The following is a 21,717-nucleotide window of genomic DNA, read 5'->3' as shown; positions in this document are numbered from 1 at the left end:
GTATTGCTGCTGTCATAGAGGTTACCTTGCATCGAATCCAAAAGAGAAGGATTATTTGTCGATAGCAAGGTTCTCCAAAAATTATTTTTAAAAGTCATCCAATCCATGCAGCACTTACTACACACCTATTATATAGCAGGGCTTAGATTTCACAGGGTGGTGGGGGTGGTGGAAATATAACATGTAACTGGATAAATAAACACATGATATAATGACATTACAATTCAATCAAGTCTGTGAATACTGGTTTAAGTGTCCAGATACACTGGGGGGAAAAAGTAGATAAAAAACCAACAGATTTTTCCCAGATTAGGGAGAGAGACAGAGAGGGACAGAACAAGCATCTATTAAGTGCCTACTATGTGCCAGGTTCTGTGCTAAGTGCTTTGCAAATATTATCTTACTTGATTAGCCTAACAAATTAGTGGATATGTGTATACCCTGATGTCATTAGTGAAGGCAAATCCTTCTAACAATGCAGATCAGCCCCTGCTCTGGGATCTGGGAAGTCGTCTGGAGTCCTGAGAGGTTCAGTGACCTCCCCAGGGTCACACGGGCTAGACTGGAAGCCAGCCTCTCTGCCACAGGGTCTCACTTGGTTTTTCAGTTAATGGATAGAGAGTCAGGAAAACTGAACTAAACTAAGTGATGGGGTAAATCATCAGAAATTTCCAGGTCCCTTGGCACGATGCACACGGATTCCCTTTTTCATCAAAAAACATAGAGAGGCTTTGAGAAAACGCTTTTCTCCACCATTTGAAAGAACTTTACTAATTTACACAAATGCAAATACAGACTTCCGACTTGGTTTGGTTTTCTCCTTGAAAAGATAGTGAATGTTGTTGTCAGGTGCTTTTAAATAAACGTTAAACACCTTTTGAGGGGAAGAGAGCAGGGCAGAGAAGCAACGATTGATTGCTGGGACTCCCATTCCCATTGTTTTGACTTAATTACTATTTCTTTATATCACTAAAGGGCGTTTTGAGCAGCATCTGATTAATTACAGGTGCCTGAGAAGTCAGTAGCACTGCAGAAGAGGTACAAGCCAGGATCCAAAGGATACTGGCCCATGAAAAGGGGAGAGAGCAGGGCTTAACCTTCAGACCAAGGCAACATGGTCTCTAAAAATTACATCAGGGACCAGGTTCTCCAACTGCTGCTTCTTTAGGTGGGGAGTCTGGTCCTGCCACCTCTGCTGTAGCAAAACCCCAACTGGATGGTATTTGCTGTGCACAGTATTTTGTGAGCTAATCAGAGTCACAAAATATCACCCCTGGAGGTCTTCAAGCAGAGGCTGGGTGACCTCTTGTCTGAGATACTGTTGAGAGGATTCCTGTTAAGGCATGGGTCAGGCTAGCTCACCTCTGAGGTGCTTTCCAGGTGAGAGGCTGTTTGAGAGGAATACTAGAGGCAGCCTTTCCCTACCTGCCACGATCTTTGTGTGTCTAGTGCACACAAAAACACTAGTTGCCAGCCTGTTCAAACACGGAACATCTGCTAGCTCCCAGCTGCAGGAGAGGGGGGGGGTAGGTAAGAATTTGTTTAGACCCCCCTAAAGCAACACTAACAAGGGACAGTGACAAAAATAAATAATGTTGGAGTCCCAATTCAGTGTCAAAGCCACGGGGCACTGCACCAGCCCATGACTTCAAGCAGCAGCAGGTTGGCCAAGTACACTTCTCAGTCTGCACCATCACCGACACTAATACATTACACCATGGCCTGGGAGGTTTTCAACAAAATCTCTTTGTGTTCTGAACCTCTCTTTGTTTAAAGTCATCAGCAAGCCTCAACCTGCTTTCCAATTCTTTGTTAAAATTGTCAAAAGTCAACCGAGTTGAGTGGATCCTTCTCCCAAATAGTCATGATCTGTTCACCTTTGGTCAGATGCTAAACCGTGGCTGAGCACTGTTACAGTTGATGTGGTTGTTTGTGCTTCAAATCTAAACCAAATATTCCCCTATCTTTGAAGTTTCCCTCAGCATTTGAATTCAACGAACTCTTCTTGATTACCATCTTGGATCACCTTTACAGTTGCCTCTTTGGGACGTTTTTGTGCAACTGTGAACAGCAACAGTTAAAAGAGGTACTAACTATGCTGGACTCTGGATACCAAAGCATGACAGATTTCAGGACTACGAGGTACTCTGAAGAGTACTTAGTTTTTGTTCAGTTTACAGATGAGGAAAATGAGGACCACAGAGGTGAAGAGACTTGTTCCACATTAGTTAGAAGGTCCAGGACTAGAAATCAGTTCTTTTGCCTGCCAGCCCAGTGCATTCTTTCTATTAAATCATATTTCCCTCCCTGGTCTAACTTTATGTGCTATACACACATACTAACAGTTCTTAAAAGTACTGTTTTTAGTAGAAGTGTAAACAACTACAGCATTTACTTAGTGCTAAGGCTGTCTGATTTAGAGTTAAATAATCTTCCAGGCTTGTTTTTAAACTGTTAAAAATAGGAGAGATAAGGTAATTTATCAGCCTGGAGAAGCTAACATCTTGACTTATAAAGTACCGAACACATGAAGACTGATGGCTAATTAATATCAAAATACAGAAACTTTTTTTCTAGTCATCGTACTCAAGCTAATCTTTAGTATGAAGTAATGTTAATGAATGTACTTATGGTACCCTGGTTTTACTATCCGAAATACTCCCCCCCCCCTTTATGACTCAATTTATGCTAGATGAATAATTTTTAATTATTTAACATTTTATTGTCTAGCATTATTATACATCATCCAGCTGATAATTTGTCAGTATTTACTTGCAGGAACACATACCAGGGCAACAGAATCATCAGCAACCTCAGGGGCCACATAACAAAGTGGTACAAAGCCTCAAGTCCCAATGGCAGCTGCAGCAATCAAATTTCAAAGGAACGTTTAGGTGCTCTGCCCAACAGAAGCAGCTACCCTCACAACGATCACTGATCCTACCTCCCACATAAACATTAAATGGGGGGGGGGGCAGCTTGGTGTATTTCAAATAGCATACATAGGAAATGGCTCATTTCAAGGGACAATTATTGATCCCTACCAGTTAATTTCTCAAGGCACTAAAACCTAGGGCTGGACATGTACACTCTGCAGGGACCAATCAAAAGTGGGTCCAACAGGCCCTCACCCCTAACCTCACTGCAGGGTGCTTAACTGTTCAAGCACATTCTGTGAGCTGGCGTGCAAGCTTGACCTTGCAAATCATTCCTGGATTTTGTTAAAGATCTCTGAAGAAGCTTGACACCAACGTTTGCAGACTGATTCTTCTGCGTTCAGGCCTTGTTTCACAGGCTAAGTGCGATGGAGACAGAAAGTGCAAAGTTCCCTCTGTAACCCAGAATGCCACTTGCAATTGCACCTCCACACTGTTTATCTTAACACTAGTGCTGACTAGGAAAACCAAAGTCTACAGATACAAATTTTTTAACGTCAGAGTGCTCAGTTGACACATAAATATCAACGTTAAATGACTATCTGGGGCAGACTTCAACAGTTCAGTAACCCAGGAAGCATTCGGTTGTTTACCTAGGGTAACATTATTGCCAGTTCCTAACCATTAAGAGGTAAGCTAGATGGTGTTGCAATGGATACAGAGCTGATCCTGGGGTCAGGAAGACTTCAGCTCAAATTTGACCTCAGACACTTACTAGCTCTGTGTCCCTGGGCAAATCACTTCACCCTGTTTGCCTCAGTTTCCTCATCTGGAAAATGAGCTGGAAGAGGAAATGGGAAACCACTCTCTGCCTCTCTGCCAAGAAAACCCCAAATGGGGTTGTAAAGAGGCAGATCCAACAGAAATGACTGAACAAAATTGCTAACAATGAAAACAATTTCTTGCTAGTCTAAGAGTGGGGTACTACTGCTAGAGTGCTGAGCCTACTACTGCTACAACTTGGTTTGGATACATCTCTGCGTCCAGTTTCCTTGCAAGTGGAGGCAGCATTCTTGCTACAAGAACTTTGGGGGTGATTGAATTCTAGCCCTATCAAGCTGGGTGGCATGAAAACTGGTTAACAGGGAGGGAGGCTTACTGCCATCAAATGTACTTTCAGTAGCTCGGGGTTTTGTGTTCACTTATATCAATGTTCTTCAAGAGTTCCATCATGACTTTAACAGTTGCTCTGAAAGAATACATGCTGGCTAAATCTCAGTCAGGTGACCCAAGTCCCTTTGAGCTCTATAAAAATGCGCTTCATCTGATTACCTTTTTGGTCATGGGATGAGGGAAGAGCTAGGAGAAAAAAAATTAACTAAAATCTGCTGACTTTGTGCCAATGTTCACAGCCCTGTGGAGCTAAAGCCATCAAGTCCAAGCCTTTCATTTGACAGAGGAGGAAACTAAAATCAAGAGAGGTTGAGTGACTTCCCCAGCACCACAAAGGTGGTATTTGAACTTAGGTTTTCTACGTTCCAATTCACTAGGTTCCACCACCTCTCAGAGGGAACCTCTGGCTATTAAATATAATTCCCAGGTGTGTAAACCAAGTACCCTACTAGCCTGCATGAACACCTGAAATAAACAGTTTAGTTTGATCATAACTGACAAAAGAAATATAAACCAACTTTTAGTGAATCTGCTAATATTATTTTGCATTGACGGACATTAAGATACATGTTCATTCCTTAACCAGGGCACAGGCAATTTTAGTGTTTGTTCTCCATTCATAACTTTAGGACATGGGAAAAATTCATATTTTTTTTCAAGCAACTGAATGCATATGAACAAGGGACACAAAGATTAGGAAATGCAACCACTTCAATGGGCACTAAAAAGAGGGCTTCCCACATACTACTCTTTTGGGCTGATTGTGTAAGAATTTTGTGGTTTTCTAAAAAAAAAATCTAGTTTTGCATGTAAAGAATATAAGTCAGTTTACATTTTGTTGTGGTGAGATTTGGCCACATGCTTCTACACAATACCTAAGCACAAGGTCAAGATTTCAAATTAAGGAAATAACCAATTCTCCAAATCATAACACTCATGAGGAAAAACATTTAGCTCACAATAAAAAAAGTGGTAATTATTACAACTGGTTTGTCTATTATAACCAAGGACGGTTTTCTTTTTATCTTTTTTTATTTGTACGTTGAAGCTCCAGACCTTGAACAAAAGCAACTCTGTCATCATATTAACAAGTAAAAGGCATTTGACTAGAAGATAATCAGTCAAGGATCCACCAGCAAATGAAACTTAAACAGGTAGCTGTAGCAATGAAGTCAGCAATGTTACTTACCCGATAATCTCTGGATATGCTTTCACATGGCACTGACCCTGAAATCTGACTAGAAATTGTAGCAGCTATTAGCTGTTTGCACCATTCAACATGAGATCCTGTAGGGCTAAAAGAAAGATTGTAATTAAAATCTTTCAAATTACAGAGGCTCCCAAGGGGAAGTGAATTTAAATATACAGTCATATCTATGTAAGAAGCATATTTTCTAAAATGCTTAGCTGTTATTATAATTAATGTAAGAATTTAAATGCTGACTGAAGGGTCTCTGTTGTATCTGAATTTATTTAACTCAAATATGGACATTTTCATTTAAAGATTTCAACAGTTATACGTGTGATTCTCTACATTTGTAAATATATTGTTAGGATATCTGAAGATAAAGAAAGCGTTGCTAATGTCACACAAGAGGTAGTGTTGGCATAGAGGCTAGAGGGCCAGCCTCAACCAATGGCGTCCATTAGCCATAGGACCACAGGAAAGGTAACCCAGGCAACTTCTGAGTGCCCATAGTTCTCTACGAAATCACAGATCAATTTCCCCTGCTTCCTCCTCCTCCTCAAAAAAAAAAAAAAGGTATTTATTGAAAATGCAACCTCAAATAGAACACATACCTAAGATTCAGGTCTACAAAAAGCAGATAGGTTTTATCTTATGCATGCCTAGCTCTCAGTTGCTATTAGGGTATTCAGTAAATTTCTCATTATTTTAGAACCCAGAAAACCCGTATAGTTTCTTAGTGAATCACATTCACAAATAGTTCTACACCAAGTAGGCACCCAAATGCTTATTGCCTAAGAGTTGGAAGACCTCACGAAAGCTAACAATATCAGCACACTCCCCCAGTATGCCTTTAAACCTTAGATTGCCTTCAGGAGTTGCTGTGGCTGAAAATATTTACCACCTGGTGGCAGCTACTTTGGTGATAAGCCTCTCTGAAAAACTGGTCCACGGATGTCAGTCTTTTCAGAGTCTGAGCTTTTCATGTTTGGTAGTGTAGTATCTACCAGAACTCCAATTCCAACCCACCACCAACTCAACATGATGAAAATAGGGCATTATCGGAGGTACACCAATTCCTATTAGAGCAATAGCTGTTGCCTCCTAGGTCTAATATTTTATTTGACCTGAAGAAATATATGTAGATGTGCTCTCCCACACCCCCTTAACCATCAATATCTATTCAGAGATGGAATTACAAAAACAATGAGGAGAGCGCCCACTCAGGGAAAGTTCCCTAAAGAAGAGTGCCCTGCTTTTTATTAATGGTTGTATAGAAAAGCAATATTCCTCACTCTAACAAGCCCTCCCCCCATCTAGTCAACTGCATCTCTTCTTTTCTCCTACCGATCCCCTTTTCTTGTACTCACAGGGCCACCCCCTAGATCAGACCCTCGTTACCTCTCCTCTGGACTATCCTACTGGGTCTTCCTACCTCTACTGTGTCAGCTCTCTAGTTCTCTCCTCAGTAGCTGTCCAAGGGAAATTCTTAATGCACAAGTTTGTGTCCCACCCCTGCTCAATAAGCTTCAGCTGCTTCCTCTTGCATTGAGGGGAAAGTACAAACTCCTGTGCCTTTTAAAACTCTTTACAAGCTGGTTCAAACCAGAATTCAGGTTTATCATACATAATGAGACTTCTTACACTCTGTGGTTCAGCCAAAGCAGCCTTCTTTCTCGCTGTTCTTTACATAGCACTCCATCTTCTTTCTCTGTATCTTTACAGAGGGTGTCTTGGCTCCTGTTCCATCTCAGACTCTCTAGCTTCCTGCAAAACTCAGTTCAGGCACCACCTCCTCCATCGACCTTTCCTGAACCACTCCTCAGTGGTGAAGTCAGCCTCCAGCTAATGACATAACCTTTGATTTACTTCTTATATTCTCACTTGCATATACGTTATTTCCCACGATAAGATGCCCCTCCTTAGAGGGTGGAGACTCTTTCATTTTTGCTTTCATTTCTGTCTTTCTGTTCCCCATTACCTGGCCCAGAGCTTGGTACACAAGAGGCAGTAAATAAATGTTTGTTGACTGATACATTTTTCTAAAGCTAATTTCGATTCCAAGATAACCTCAGGTTATATCTCATTTTCTAGTTCAAACCAGTAGTACAATTTATGCAGGTGCCACCATGCATTCTGCTATTTTTAACATAACCATCCTTTTGGAAAGCTTTCACATATTTGTTCATGTGATTAATCAATGAGTTATCAGGTTGAAGAGCAAGGTGGTATTAAGGAAACTAGATTTGTAATCACAGACCTTGGGTTCAAATCCTGCCTCTGCTATTTGCTACCAGGGGGACTTAAGGCAATTTATTTAACCTCTCTGAGCCTCAGTTTCCTTTTTTGTACATTGAGTAGGTTGGACTAAAAGACCTCGAAGGTCCATTCCAGCTCTCAGTCTGTAAGTCTTGATCATACAGATGGCAAGGCTCTGTTGGCACATATAACCAACCACACAAGTATTTATTAATAAAGGAAAAGGAAAGACATTAACTTTACAGTTGTCGGAGTAAAGAAACTTTCCCGAACTTTTAAAAGCACATCTCTTCTTAAATCTACAAACGATAAAGTATCAGTTCACACACACACATTTAAATCATCCTATCCTAGATCACTATTTCTACCTGCTGTTCTCTTCAGCAACAGGGAGAAAACAGGAAAAAGGGCAGATTTTCATTTTTCTATTTAACCTTAAGACCTATTTATTTCCTTGGTGGATTAGAGTTTAACACTGTTGCTTGTTCTTTTTCTTCTAGTGGCTCCCCCCTCTTCAATGTAAATATTGGGGATTTGATATAAACCATTTCCAAGTAATTTGCTGAAAGGCCACCAGAAGAAATCATCCCCAAGAAAGGTTCTTGTGCTGGCTCTGCCCTTAGCATTCCTGGTTTGAGTCACATTTAAGTGGAGGTTGGCTTAAAGAATGTTTGTGGTCCTTCCCCTCCCAGCTCTACTATTATGTGATCTCCTTAGTCAATTCCTGGTCATTACAAGTTACAATGGAAAGACCTGCTAGACCGTGTCCAAAAGGCACAGAAAGGTATGCTCATCACCCACAAATTCAGAGCATGTATTATTAAAGCTTCTCGTTTCACTGCTAAAGAAGTTGTAAACAATAGATTCAGAGGTAGTCATTTTTTAACGAGGCAACCAGAGAGGGGAGAGGACTTAGAGTAAAGCAACAGCAAAGCCAAGAGGTTTTCTCGTTGCTCTCTCTTCTGGAAACTCCCTAAAGTTCAGAACTTTGGTCTGACTAAGATAGGAAGTCAACATCCGAGACAGCCAAATTTTCAATGGTATTTTCTTCCCCCTTAGAATTCCCTCTAGCGCCAGGGCCGTCAATGAAACGGCAACGAATGCGCCAACCGGAGGAATCAGGTCCCAAGATGGCCCAGTGCTCTGCCTCGGTTGCTCGGTGTGCACACACTGGAGAGGTGATTTTCTGCTGCAGATTCCCAGTATGCCAAATATAGATGACAAGAAAGAACTTGTTTTAAGAAGTTTCATTCTGAGAAGGAAGAACGTGCTTTCTCCCCCTCACCGATGGTCTTGACAGATTACATCGAGTCCACCAACCCGAATGCCATCCCATCCCTTCCCTTCCCGCCACCCCCACCCCCACCCCCACCCCCCAGAACAAAATACTAACGCCCTAGATGAAGCTTACAATACTCGTCTTTTTCCTTGCATAAATACGGCCGGAAGAAAGGTTGGTAAGGAGGGCAAACAAGGAGGTTCTCGCCAGCATTGCGAGGGTGGAGCTAGAAGGGCAAGTTACTTGGGCAAAGGAAACAAGGAGGCAACGCTTGGCATTAGGAGCAGCAGGTGGAGTGGGAGTGGGGGTGGGGGTGGGGTGGGCGCTCCCAGGTCTCACCTGGATCGAGCGAGGCTTCGCCTTTCTTAGTTGGCATCCCCCGCTGCTGGCACAGAAAGCGCCGGGGGAGGGAGCGAGATACCCTTAAAAAGCCACAACACAGAAAGGGGGGGCCGAAGGCAGGAAGTCCTGCGCGCAGCTGGCGGGCCAGCGGGGGGCTGCCTCACCTGTCCAGGGTCTCCACGCTGGCCTGCCGCGAGCCCACGGCCAGGGCGCCCACGGGCCGGGGAGGCCTCCGGCCGGGTCCGAAGCCACCGTCTGCGCCCGGCGCCCCCGAGTCCATGGCCGAGGGGAGGCGAGGGGAGGCGAGGGGAGGCGAGGGAGGAAGAGGAAGCGGGCAGGGGGCTTGCCCCGGGCCGCCGCCTTCGCTCGGAGATCCGCTCGAGACGGCTTCAGGCGGCCCCTGCCAGCGGCTCCCCTGCAGCCGCCGCCGCCATTAGCAGTCACCTGGCGACTCCTTGCTACCCACAAGGCCCCGCGCTGCCTGGCCCCCGCAGGGGCGGCTACTCCCCCGGCCGGGAGGGGGAAAGGGGCGGAGCTGGAGCCGGCGGGACCGGGCCGCCTCCCGCCTCCTTGGACCCCAGCACCTCGGAGAGCCCACCTTGGGGATCGCCGTCCTCCCGCCCGGGGCGGGCCTTGGAAGCCGAGAAGGTGGATGTCAAAAGAGAAAAAGACTTCTCAGTCCCCTTGGGTTTCCTTCCTAATCCTGCGCATTCTATGTACTTAAAAATATGATTCTGACAAATGTGCAAGAATCCAAGTCATTCCCCAACTGATAAATGGTCAAAGGATACGAACGGGCAGTTTTCAGAGGAAGAAATTAAAGCTCTCTACAGTCATATGAAAAAATGCTCTAAAGCACTATTGATTAGAGAGATGCCAATCAACACAACTCTGAGGTGCCACATCACACCTGGCAGATTGGGTAATGGGACAAAACAGGAAGATGATAAATGTTGGAGAAGGTGTGGGAGAGTTGGAACACTCGTTCATTGTTGGTGGAGCTGTGAGCTGATCCCACCATTCTGGACAGCCATTTGGAACTATGCCCAAAGGGCTACAAAGCTGTGCATATCCTTTGACCCAGCAGTATTGCTTCCAGGACTGCATCCCAAAGAGATCATAGAAATGGGAAAAGGTCCTACATGAACAGAAATATTTATAGCAGCTCTCTCCATGGTGGCCAAAAACTGGAAATCACCGGGATGCCCCTCCATTGGGGAATGGCTGAACAAGTTATGGTATATAAATGTAATGGAATACTATTTATTGTGCTCTAAGAAATGATGAACAGGAAGACTTCAGAGAGGCCTGGAAGGACTCAAATGAACTGAGGCTGAGTGAAAGGAGCAGAACCAGGAGAACTTTGTACACAGCAACAACCACAGTGTGCCAGGGATTTTTCTGGTAGACTTAGTCCTTCACAGCAATGCAAGGACCTAAAAAATTCCCAATGGACTTTTAAGGCAAAACACCTTCCACATCCAGAGAAAGAACTATGGAATTGGATCGCTAAATGAAGCAGACCATTTTCTCTTATGTTATGTTTTGTTTTATGGTTTCCCCCATTCATTTTAATTCTTTTATTCAATATGACTAAGGTGAAAATGTATTTAATAGGAATGTAGGTGTAGAACTTCTATAAGATTGCACATCGTCTCAGGGAGGGAGTGGGGAGGGAAGGGGGAAGGAGGGGAAGGGAGGGGAAAAAATCTAAGATATATGGAAGTGATTGTAGAACACTGAAAACAAATACAATAATTTAAAAAATATGATTCTGAGGAGTAAGTAGTCTTTATCAGACTGCCCACAGGGACGGGGACACACAAAATAGTTAAGAGCCCTGAGGGTGAGGATGTGTTCTTCCTTTGCTGCCAAAGAAGACCATGCCATCAGAAAAATAATGACATGACTTGCACTTGACTTTGTTTTGAGTGAGGGAGGGCTGTGCAGGTCACCAGCCTCACTTCTCCTCCAAAGCCATCTGAATCCAGTGACCAGATATTCATCAGGATGACTGGAGATGACCCAGGATGAGGTAACTGGGATCAAGTGACTTGCCCAAGGTCACACAACTAGTGAGTGTTAAGTGTCTGAGGTGAGATTTGAACTCAGGTCCTCCTGACTCCTGCACTGGTGCTCTATCCACTGCACCACCTAGCTGCCCTGAGGGTGAGGGTGCAGCTTGGATGGGTATATTGCTACCTGCAAAGATTACTTTAGTGAAGCCTTCTCAGGAAAGGTCCAGCTAGGGAAAATCCTGGCCATGTCCTTGCAGCCCTTCGAACCTCAGTTCCCTTATCTGAACAGTAACATAGGGAATGGATACAATGATCGCTAGAGTTTCTTCTAGTTGTAAACCTGATTCCCAAGATGCCCCCAGTATAAAGTACAAAGTACAAAGTCCTGTGTCTAGCCTCGAAAGCCCTTAGCAGACAGGATCCAATACATCTCGCACACCCCCACGACCATTCTGTGTTCCGAACAAACCTCTGTACTTCTCTTTCTCAAGGCATTTCGGTCATTTCTGTGCCTTTGCACAGGCTTCCCACCCCGACCTGGAATATGCCCCTTTCTCTTCTGCTTCTTGGAATCCCTAGCTCCCTAAGGAGTTGGCTACACAAAGTCTTTGCTGACCTCCTCAAGGTTATTGCCATTACTACCAGCCCCCCACCCCTCACAAAAAAGAAAAATCCTTTGTATCTGTTTGGCCACATTTTGTATTGACTCACATGCACTTTTGAGGGCAGAGGCTGTTCAGTTTTGATCCACGTATCTACAATGCCTAAGACCAGCATCCTGCGGGCATGATTTTCTTTTACCAAAGTCGCTGAAGTAATCCCCAAATCTTCCCATACTTCCCACATCCCATCAGTTAGTTGCCAAATCGTGGATTTTTTCACCACACCCTCTCTTGGGTGTCTCAGCACCCCTCCCCTCCTTCAGGTCCTTATCACTCAATAGGTGATTGAGATTATCACAAGAGCTTCTTAAGTGGTCTCCATTCCTCCTCTCCTCCATCCATCTCATACACTGCTGTCAAACTGATATTCCAAAAGGTCAGACCATATCACTCCTCTTCTCAATGAGCTCCGGGGGCTCCCCATTTCCTCTATGATAAATACCAACTCCTCTGTTGACATTTAAAGCACTTCACAATCTGGCTCCTTTGCTGAGCTTCCTAGGCTCATTTCACATTACTCCCACTCACATGCTCTATGTGCCAGCCCAACTGGTTGCTGTTTTCCTTTACCCTGAATTCCATCATTGGCCTCTAGTCAGTCATTCAACATTTGTCAAACACTTCGAGTGGGGGCCCTTTATCCTATCTTTGACCTTGACCTGCCAACCCTCAGCCCTGGATTACCCCCACTGTGACCTTTGTTCCTACTCACATGTCACTGAACAAAGCTGAATAAAACCAGGAAACTGTGCTGATTGGATCCACTAATACATTTATTTTACATAATCTCAAATGGGCCCTCCCTGTGGCAAGGCAATCCTTTCTTACCTCACTATTCCACTCATCACAGTGGTTTTTCCTAACCTTTCATCCCCTCTCAAACCTCCCATGGCTTATTCCCCCAATCTCTAGTTGAGAACTTTGCCTTTCACTGAAAAAATTGAGGCCATTCACGGAGAGTTCTCTCCTTTTCCCTCCTCTTCATCTCACAACATACAGATGCCCTCTGCCATCATCTCCACTTTCACCCCTGGGAAGCTGCTCTCGTTGCCTGCACAAGCACAAATGATCCCATTCCATCGCACCTTCTCCTGCACATTGCCTCCTTTATCATTTCTGCTCCCTCATTTATCTTCATTCTCTTCTTGCCTACTGGCTGCTTCCTACTGCCTACAAACATGCCCATGTCTCCCTCATCCTTAACAAACCCTCACCTGATCCATCCATCTTTGAAAACTGCTATCCTACATCTCTCTTTCTTTTTGTGGTTTAATTCTTTGGGAAGGGCATCTACAACTGAGACCTCCACTTCTCCTCTCACTAAGTTTCTAGTCTCATCATTTAACCAAAACTGCTTTCTCCAAAGATACCAGTGATCTCCAGTGCCAAATCTAGTGCTCTTTTCTCAATCCCTTTCCCTCTTGACCTCTGCAAAGTTTGACACTATCACCCACTTCTCCTCGATTCTCTTTCTTCTCTCTTGGCTTTCACAACACGGCTCTCTCCTGGGTTCTTCCATCTGACCCCTCTTTAGGCTCCTTTGCTTGATCTTCATCCAGGTCATACCTGCTAATCCTGGGTGTCCCACAGGGCTCTGTCCCGGGCTCACTTCTCTCTTCCCTCTACACAAATTCTTCTGGTGATTTCATCAGTCCCATGCACTGAAGTGTCATCTCTATGCTGGTTATTCTTAAATCTATTTATCTAGTCCTAATATCTCTCCACAACCACCTACTGGACATCCCAGTTTCCTATCGACATGTTAAATTAGACATGTACAAAACTAAACTCACTAGATCTCCACCCCTAATTTTACACCCGACACCTCCCTGACTTCTCACATGCTCTGTAATCAACGGAAACTGACCTTCTCAACGTTCCTTGAACAAGCCCCTCCATCTCCTGACTCTGGGCATTTTCCTTGCCTGTGCCCCCTGCCTGGAATGCTCCCCCTCCTCATCTCTGCCACCTGGCTACCTTCAAATTCCAGTTAAAATTCCACCTTCTACTAACAGCCTTTCCTGACCTCCCTTAATGCTAGTGCCTTCCCTTCTCCGATGTATCCAGCAGTTTGTTTACGTATAGTGGTTTGCCTGTTATCTCCCCCATCAGACTCTGAGTTTCTAGAAAACAAGGACTATCTCTTGCTATTCTCGGCATCCCTAGGGTTTAGCACACAGTTGCTGACACACAGTAAGTGCTTTAATAAATATTTACTGACTGATCCAGGGTTACATAGCCAGTGTGTGTCCAAGACAGGACTTAAATGTAGATCTCCCTGACCCCAGGCTTGTCCTCTATCAAATACATCAGGAATGTCAAACATGCCAGGTGTAGGAACACAGTCAGCTAGAACCATATGCAAATGTAATTGAGAAATTTCTAACAAAATAAATAAAAATAGAATCAAATATACATAACATTGTAAAACTAAGTCAATATGAGGCTCACAGGGATCCTTACGTACTAATTAGTAACCCTGTTTCTATTTGAGTTGATCACTACTGAACTACATCATATTGCCCTCTGACCTTACAACATGAGAGACATGCAATAATTATTTGTGATAATGTACCTTACTCATAAAATTACATTTGATGCATTTAGAAAGGCTTAGAAGAACCAGGCAAGTTCAGGAGCAGAGACTATTTTCTCCATTTCTTCTGCATTAAAAAACTGTTTTGGTTAGGGATAGCTGTTTTTGCGCTGCCCCTCCCTTGGCCTCTCAACCCTTTATATGCCATGTCCTTCTACTCTCCACCTCTGGGATGGTGGCAGTCAAGTGCTATCTCCTTCTTCTGACCTACACACCCCTATCAAGAAAGATCTTTAATATGCCCATAACAAGTCACTCAGGTAACACTCAGGAAGACTAGGGACAGTAAGTAGCAAGAGGAAGTGAAACTGGAGGCAACTATCAATTAAATGAGATTGTGCTTCCAATTTGCCTACCTCTATCTATACATACATTGCTACTGTTCAGCCACGTCTGACTCTTCATGACCCCATTGACCACAGTATGCCAGGTCCTTTTGGCCTGAGAGGCTCATGTTTCAGCGTCATATCTTTTATCATTTTAATACTGTCCAAGAGGTTTTCTTGGCAAAGACACTGGTGTGGTTTGCCATTTCATTTTCCAGTTTTATGCAAGTAGAAGTTAAATGACTTGCCCAGGATCACACAGCTTGTGTCTGAGGTCAAATCTGAACTCTGGCCTTTCTGATTCCAGGCCCAGTGTGCTCTACCCACTGCACCACCTAGCTGCTCTAACAGCCTTTGCCTATTAAATGGTTGTATTGTGAAAATACTACACAGGAGAAGGATGCTAAGAGAGAAGCAAAAGGTTCCCAAGTCCATGATCAGAAAGGCAGATATTCCAGATCCCATAGGATGCAACCATAGAAAGTTACCAGTGGCAAGATGCTAGGGAGCCTTCTATTTGGAGGTACCTTGGAGGCAGAGCCTACAAGCCTTGTGGCTTGGAGGTAACCCTGGGTTCCCAAAGGTCACAAAGTAGAAGCTCTGGCAGGTCCTAACAAACTCACCACCAGGTTGATGTCAGTGAGTGATGAAATCTGTGTCTATTAAATCTTAGGTGTGATCCACCTTTCACATCTGAAGTAACACCCATTACCAAGAAATCCCAGATCCTTGTCCCTGTGCTCAACTCAGCTATCATGCCTTCCCTGATTCTGTATGACTAGGACCCTCTCCCTCTTAACAACACTTAACATATACTCCTGCTAAAATGTGAACTGACTGAGGGCAAGGATTGTTCTATTTTTGTTTTTGTCTAATACCTAACAAAATACCTGAACACACTAGGCACTTCCTGCTTTGTTGAGCAGAGGCACAGGATCCTGAACATGAAAGGTGACAGTCACTACTTAGACCATATGTGGAAGAGTGTTCAGTTTGGGGCACCACAGTTTAGGAAGGGCCTAAACTCCAGATTAGGAACCTCTGCTCTAGAAGGAATGATTAACAACTTTGTAATAAGTTCAATTAAAGCAGGTTAAAAAAACACAACCCTATAAAATGAAATTAAATACAGATATACTTAGATTCCCTCCCCCCAATCGCTGTTAGTTTTGAGATTTAAAAATAAATTCCTTAGATCATGTAAATGAAGAAAACTGTTCTTGTCTGCCCTTTCCTTACTCGGAAAGCTAAACAACTTCCACTAAGGCAAGCACCATCTTGTGGCAAAATTGTTGTACTGCATGAATAATCAAAATCGCTACATCTGAAAGGCTGTTTGTTGACTTGATAGTCATCGAATATTAATCCTCTACTGTGTGTGTGCGCGCGCGTGTTTGTCCTTCGTTCTTGAAGAGGCCCATGACATCAAGATGATGACATGACTTGCGGTTGACTTCGATTTGATGGAGGGAGGGCTGTGCAAGGTCACCAGCCTCACTTTCTACTATGTGCAGTGCTCCCAGGAAAGAGGATGGAAGACTAGCCTTGGAGTCGAGAAGGCTGGGGTTCCAGCTCTGTGCCTCAGTTTCCTCATCTTTAAAAGGGGGATGATTACAGCACTCACCTCGAGTTAAGAAGATCAAAGTAAGATATGTAGTAAAGTGCTTTGCAAACATTAAAATCCTATATAACTGTAAGCTATTTTCTGTTATTATTTGTCCCGTCCTCAACTTTTTTGGATAGAATTCAGATAGGACTGGTCCTAGGACAGGGACCTACAACTCAATTATTATTCTAGCGTTCCTATTTCTATTATTATTTTCTCTTATTCTTTTATATTTCATGGTATTATCATTGTCACAGGAAATTGCACCCCCCTCCCCCCCATGGATGAATCGATACGTAAATGTCTTGACAAAAAAACAGAGGAGGAATGCGATGACTTGTTTACCACAGAAGCATTTTGTATATAAATGAATAGTACCTCTCACAGATTCAGCATTGGAAAGGACCTTGGAGTCCAACCACCTCAACTTATAGAGAAGGCAATTGGAGACCAGAGAGATTAAGGGGCTTCTCCAAAGTTCTCTGAGTAGGAAGCATTTGAGGCAGGATTCAAACCCAGGGCTTCTGACTCTAAATCCAGCTCTCTCTCTACTCCACCATGCTGCTGCAAACTTGACAAAGTCGGTAGAGGAAATCTTCAATCTTATGGTTGCTTTCCCCTCAATATGCTAAATATTAATTATTATGTATTTTAAGCTACCCAATTTTAGACAGAATTTGGAGTCTTTTCTTTGGTCTAAGCTCTTGCTACCCACTACACCTCATTCACTACTTGCCCCAAATCATAAATACTGAAAGGGGCAAATTGGCAAAGCAATCATTCCAGTTATGCATTGTCTTGACCATCGGTTTTAGGAATAGAAAGGACCTTAGTGGTCACTGGGTCCAACCTTTGTATTTCAGAAAAAGGTAAGTGGAAGCTCAGAGGGGTTAGGGAGTTTTCCCCAAAGCACATAACAAGCAGACTAGGGACTTGAACCCAGGTCACCGACTCTACCAAATCTAGCATTCTTTTCATTATACCACTCTATTTTTCAGATGCTTTTCCAAAAAAAGGAAAAGTATTCAATTGGAGATTCTGTAAAAGCCTGCTTAATTTAACTATCACCTTTTAAAATGTAAGAGAAGTCTATAAAAATAAGGATTTAGGTGAATAATCATCTTACTATTGAATATTGATAATTATCTTATAGAAAGATATAGCAAAGAAATCAGTATGTTGCATTACAGAAAACCAATTCAAGGAATGGATATCATTTAAAATGGTGAAACAAAAAAGTGAAAATAAGAAAATCCAGGCTGAAGCTGTTTAAGGACAGAGAAATAGCATGTTAACAAAAGGAGCCTCCTAGATGCATACAAATCACACTGCCACTTCGACTGTATTTGCTCATAGCTTTAAAAGAACACAAGACACTTAAAGTATTTTCATAGCCTTTTATTTAATGATAGCCAATTTCACTTTGAAGACAAATGAAAACTTATCCCATTACATTTTTGTTTTCTGATGCATGATCCAACTGAACAAGTTTTTCCAGGCAGTCTTGGAATGAATTACTTACTCCATCAAAAGAGAGGATGCAATCTCATCTGGCCTCTGGACGTCTTAAGGGGATCTGCTTAATGTCATGAAATGGCAAGACCACTAGTTATAACTCTTGCCTTATGAGATTCACCCAAGTTGAGGTTATTCTCACAAAATATTAAGTAAAAAATCATGTTCAGCTTTATCATTTTTCCCCTACTATAAACTGCTCTCTTCCCCATGAAGCTTCGCTCTGTATCTCCGTCACAGAACTTTAAAAACAAAATCCAGAGTAAAGGCAATTATGCTTTCAAATCTGTATTATAAAGTTATATATGTATAAGTCGCTCCAAGCAGAAAACATATATTTGAGTCTCCTTGCTCACTGAATTAATGCACTTACTTAAATGCCCATTAACTAATACTTAGAGAGCTTTTGAAGAACCTTAGAACACTGCTACTGAAATACAATGAAAAGCATACAAAACATAGAAAGAGGAAATTATAGGTAGAAATCCTGGGAATTTAGAACATAATACAAATAGTTATTTCCCTGAAAATATAGTGCAATTTTTTTTAGTACAATACATTGATCATAGCAGGTGTTCAATTATTATTGCAGTGAAAAAGTTTTTATAACACATCCCAAAGTCCTATTAAGCTATTATGCTTAATTTTTATGGGACTAAAACGTGTGGTTAAAATGCAATGCATGAACTATTTACAGTGTTACAGTGTTTTAAAAAAAAGCATGATCATGTTGAGAGCCATTTCTCTACTTACATAATGTGTATATTACATCACTGCACTCTAGATGGCTTTATTTGGTAGACTCACGCGGTTATGGCCTATACAATAATTTACAAAGATAAGTTTCTCCTTGCTCAGATAACTACTTGAAAATATAATCACATCAGCTATAAATAGTTCTTTACAAATCACTGTAAAACATTGAATGTATCTGGATAGCCTAAATGCTTCCCCAAATTGATTCACCATATGAATTAGTTCAAATAGCAAAGAGAAAGGTTTGTGCTTCTTAAACTACAGTTAATAGCACGGAAAGGCATACCCGACAAAAAGCAAAATTGCCAAATGCTTCAAGTAAGAGGTTGTAGAATCAGTTTTATGTCCTAATTGGAAAAACTGTTTAAACTGAAACTTCTCACAATCCTCTCAAGGACACACACCCTCAGATGAAATGTACCCATGGAGAGTCACCTTTGATTTATAACGCAGCAAAAAACCCCAAAAAACCCACAGGAGAGATGCTCAGTCCAACTTTGGTACCTATGCAGGCTGCTCTGGCCAGGCACAGACTTTCAGAAAATAATGACAAGAGCAGCACAGCAGTGACATTTAGAATGAGGCTATAACGAGGTTTGGGCCCAAATTGAAAACCAGTCCCTATTTTAGACAACTTCTCGAGGAGAAGATATTTCAAAAATGCTTGGAAAGCTGGCAAGTGTTTTATCATGTTCAATTGAGGCCTACCAGAAAGATGTTTTCTTGCAAAAACAAACCTCTTTTAAGTCTACTGCAATGGACCTATGACTGCATTGGCCGGGGTTTGCTCCCTGCACATCCTTGCTTGCCCAGACTGTGCAACTGTTTTCTACATCCTTTTGTAAGTTTGCCGTGGGGTGAATTTTAATTCGTCTGAGACACAGTTTCATTTCCAAAATGAGGAAAAACTCTCACCTACAATGACTTTTCCTAAATGCATCATTTGCAATGGTAAAGAATTTGGCCATTATTCAAAACATCTTACTTCTGGAGACCTACACTAAGCAAGTTTGATTTTTATATTGGCATTAACACTAGCATCTTTTAATATCTGGTTGCATTTTAGACAATGTAAAGTAACGTAAGCTGTTAGAATAAACTCGGGAAAAAAATCTATTCCTAACTTTTAAACCCCTAATTCAAAACACCAATACTTTGTTTAAATATATAAAGTAGATTGTATCCATAGCATTTAAGATGTAAACTATAGTTATATTAATAAAACACTTTAAAAAACTAATTGCATTACATTTTTTCTCAAAACCCTTCCTAATATTCCAATGGCTTTGAGGATGCTGCATCTCCCTCTGATGGTGGACTATGAAAGGCACATGTTTAAGAGGTTAGGACTGCGCTAGTTCAAGCTCTATGTGGATGAAAAAAAAAAAAGAAAGAAAAAAGAAAAACAAAAACCCTAAGAAAAATGTGCAAATCGGAAGCATTCAAAAATTCCTCTTTTAGAACAGGAGATCTAAACTAGCGCCAGGTTTTCCCTTTAAAAGGGAGTCTGGACATGGGGCATCATTTGGGAGGTGGCCGAGGAGGAAGCTGAGGAGCTGGCGAGCTTGGCCGAGTTGGTCATTTTCATTTCTTCCAGCCTCTTCACATATTCATCCCGTAAAGCCAAAAGCTCCATGTAACGCTGCTCCACTGGGTTTGGCTGCTGGAGAGACACATACACACAAAAGGTGCCCGATTTACTTTGACCATACTGCAAAATGCCATTCGAGTAACTGCATTTGTCTTGAAACCTTGAAATTGATACATTTCAGCAAAGATGACCAAAGGGCAAAATTCCATTTCTCAATCTCCGTTTTTCCCCATTCATTTCAAAATCTGAAGATACCCATTACATGACTGGGTGGCAGATCAGCCAGCAGATAATCAATATATTACATTAGTATTATAATAATATATGTCCACCAGGCAGCTAGCAATGCTATTAAGAGTATCTAAGGTCTCAGAATGCAAACTTCTCTTTGTTTTCCTTTTAATTTTTCTAGTACTGTTGTAGTGAAATGACATTTTGAAAATAATTAAACATGACTCAATCCCATGCTGTTCAGCTTGCTACTATCTACTGGAATGTTGTTTTTTTTCCTTGACCTAATCAGGTCCTAATCAAATCCACCCTGAATCAAGAATACAAACAGCTGTGACCAAAGCAATTGTCCTCAAAGGACACCGTGAGAATGACTGGCAAGCTAAAGGCAAAGCTAAAGGCAAGGGGCAAGGAGCTGGTCTTTTATAGTGCTGATGCTCCTAATATGACAAAATGGCAACTCTTGATTCTGCTTCTAGTTAGTGAGGATACTTAAAAACTTCACCGGTGCTCCACTAAAAGCACCATTAGTCTCCTTGTGAATTTTCCCCAGGATTTTTTGTTTTCATTTGTTCTGGGGTGCTGGGGAGAAGCTGACGCACTGTGAAGAGCTATTGGCCGGGCTGCTGTGGTTCCCAGACCCCACCACTTTGAGAACCACCACAGTGGAGGTTCTGTTTAGATCAAGTCTCTTCTTTTCTCCATCCAAATACCGTATCTCATGCCCACACACCATGTACCCTTCAGGTGCTCCATCAATGTCTATTTACCAGCTAGGTCACCGCAGCAGCTGACTACTTGGCTTTCTGACTAATCCCTAAGTGCAGTGCAGAATTGTGCTGCATTAACTTACAATTCAATTTTAAGGTCTTTTTCTCTCAACAAGTCCTATGAAAAAAGCCCAGGCGCAGAGCTCCTGGATGTAGATATGAGCATGCACCCCATTGTGGTAAATCATCCAGACAATCGACTTCTTTTATTCCTCTGTTGTCTTCCAAATGAAAATCTGCTCAAGGAAGAACATTGCTATCCATCCAAGCTCAATTACATCCCCAAGTCTTCAATTACTCTGAGCTTATGTGAATATAAAGGAAATAGATTCTACTTGTTCTTTTCAAGATGGGTTTTTCAACCCAATTCTTCATTTATTATTTCTCCCTTTATCTGGTCACAAATGAATTGCTTTTAATTCCTCTGATTTTCCAGAGACCTCCTATTGCCAAAATGAAAAGGAAGCCTCCAATCTCTACAGAAAGCACTGACCTATTACTTCTAATTGCCAGTGGCAAAAAGGTCAAAAT

At 42.3% G+C, this 21,717-nt stretch overlaps 2 protein-coding genes across 5 annotated transcripts in view; both read right to left on the bottom strand.

Annotated features, from left to right (window-relative positions):
* MTMR1 (myotubularin related protein 1) overlaps nt 1-9,582 on the bottom strand; it is a 60,846-nt gene extending 51,264 nt beyond the window's left edge. For both annotated transcript variants that reach the window (XM_072627087.1, XM_072627088.1), the window contains exons 1-2: nt 9,280-9,582; nt 5,239-5,344 (exon numbers count right to left, since the gene is read on the bottom strand). In XM_072627087.1, coding sequence (XP_072483188.1) covers nt 5,239-5,344; nt 9,280-9,395 — 222 coding nt within the window. In that variant the 5' untranslated portion in view covers nt 9,396-9,582. The remainder of the gene's footprint in view (nt 1-5,238; nt 5,345-9,279) is intronic.
* An 8,124-nt stretch (nt 9,583-17,706) lies between these two features.
* The window catches only part of MTM1 (myotubularin 1), a 99,921-nt gene continuing 95,910 nt past the window's right edge, over nt 17,707-21,717 (bottom strand). For all 3 annotated transcript variants that reach the window (XM_072626743.1, XM_072626742.1, XM_072626741.1), the window contains exon 15: nt 17,707-20,257. In XM_072626743.1, coding sequence (XP_072482844.1) covers nt 20,090-20,257 — 168 coding nt within the window. In that variant the 3' untranslated portion in view covers nt 17,707-20,089. The remainder of the gene's footprint in view (nt 20,258-21,717) is intronic.

Source organism: Notamacropus eugenii, chromosome X (genome assembly GCF_028372415.1).
Source record: "Notamacropus eugenii isolate mMacEug1 chromosome X, mMacEug1.pri_v2, whole genome shotgun sequence".
In the NCBI taxonomy this organism is placed as follows: domain Eukaryota; kingdom Metazoa; phylum Chordata; class Mammalia; order Diprotodontia; family Macropodidae; genus Notamacropus; species Notamacropus eugenii.
This window is presented reverse-complemented; position numbering and strand designations above follow the sequence as displayed.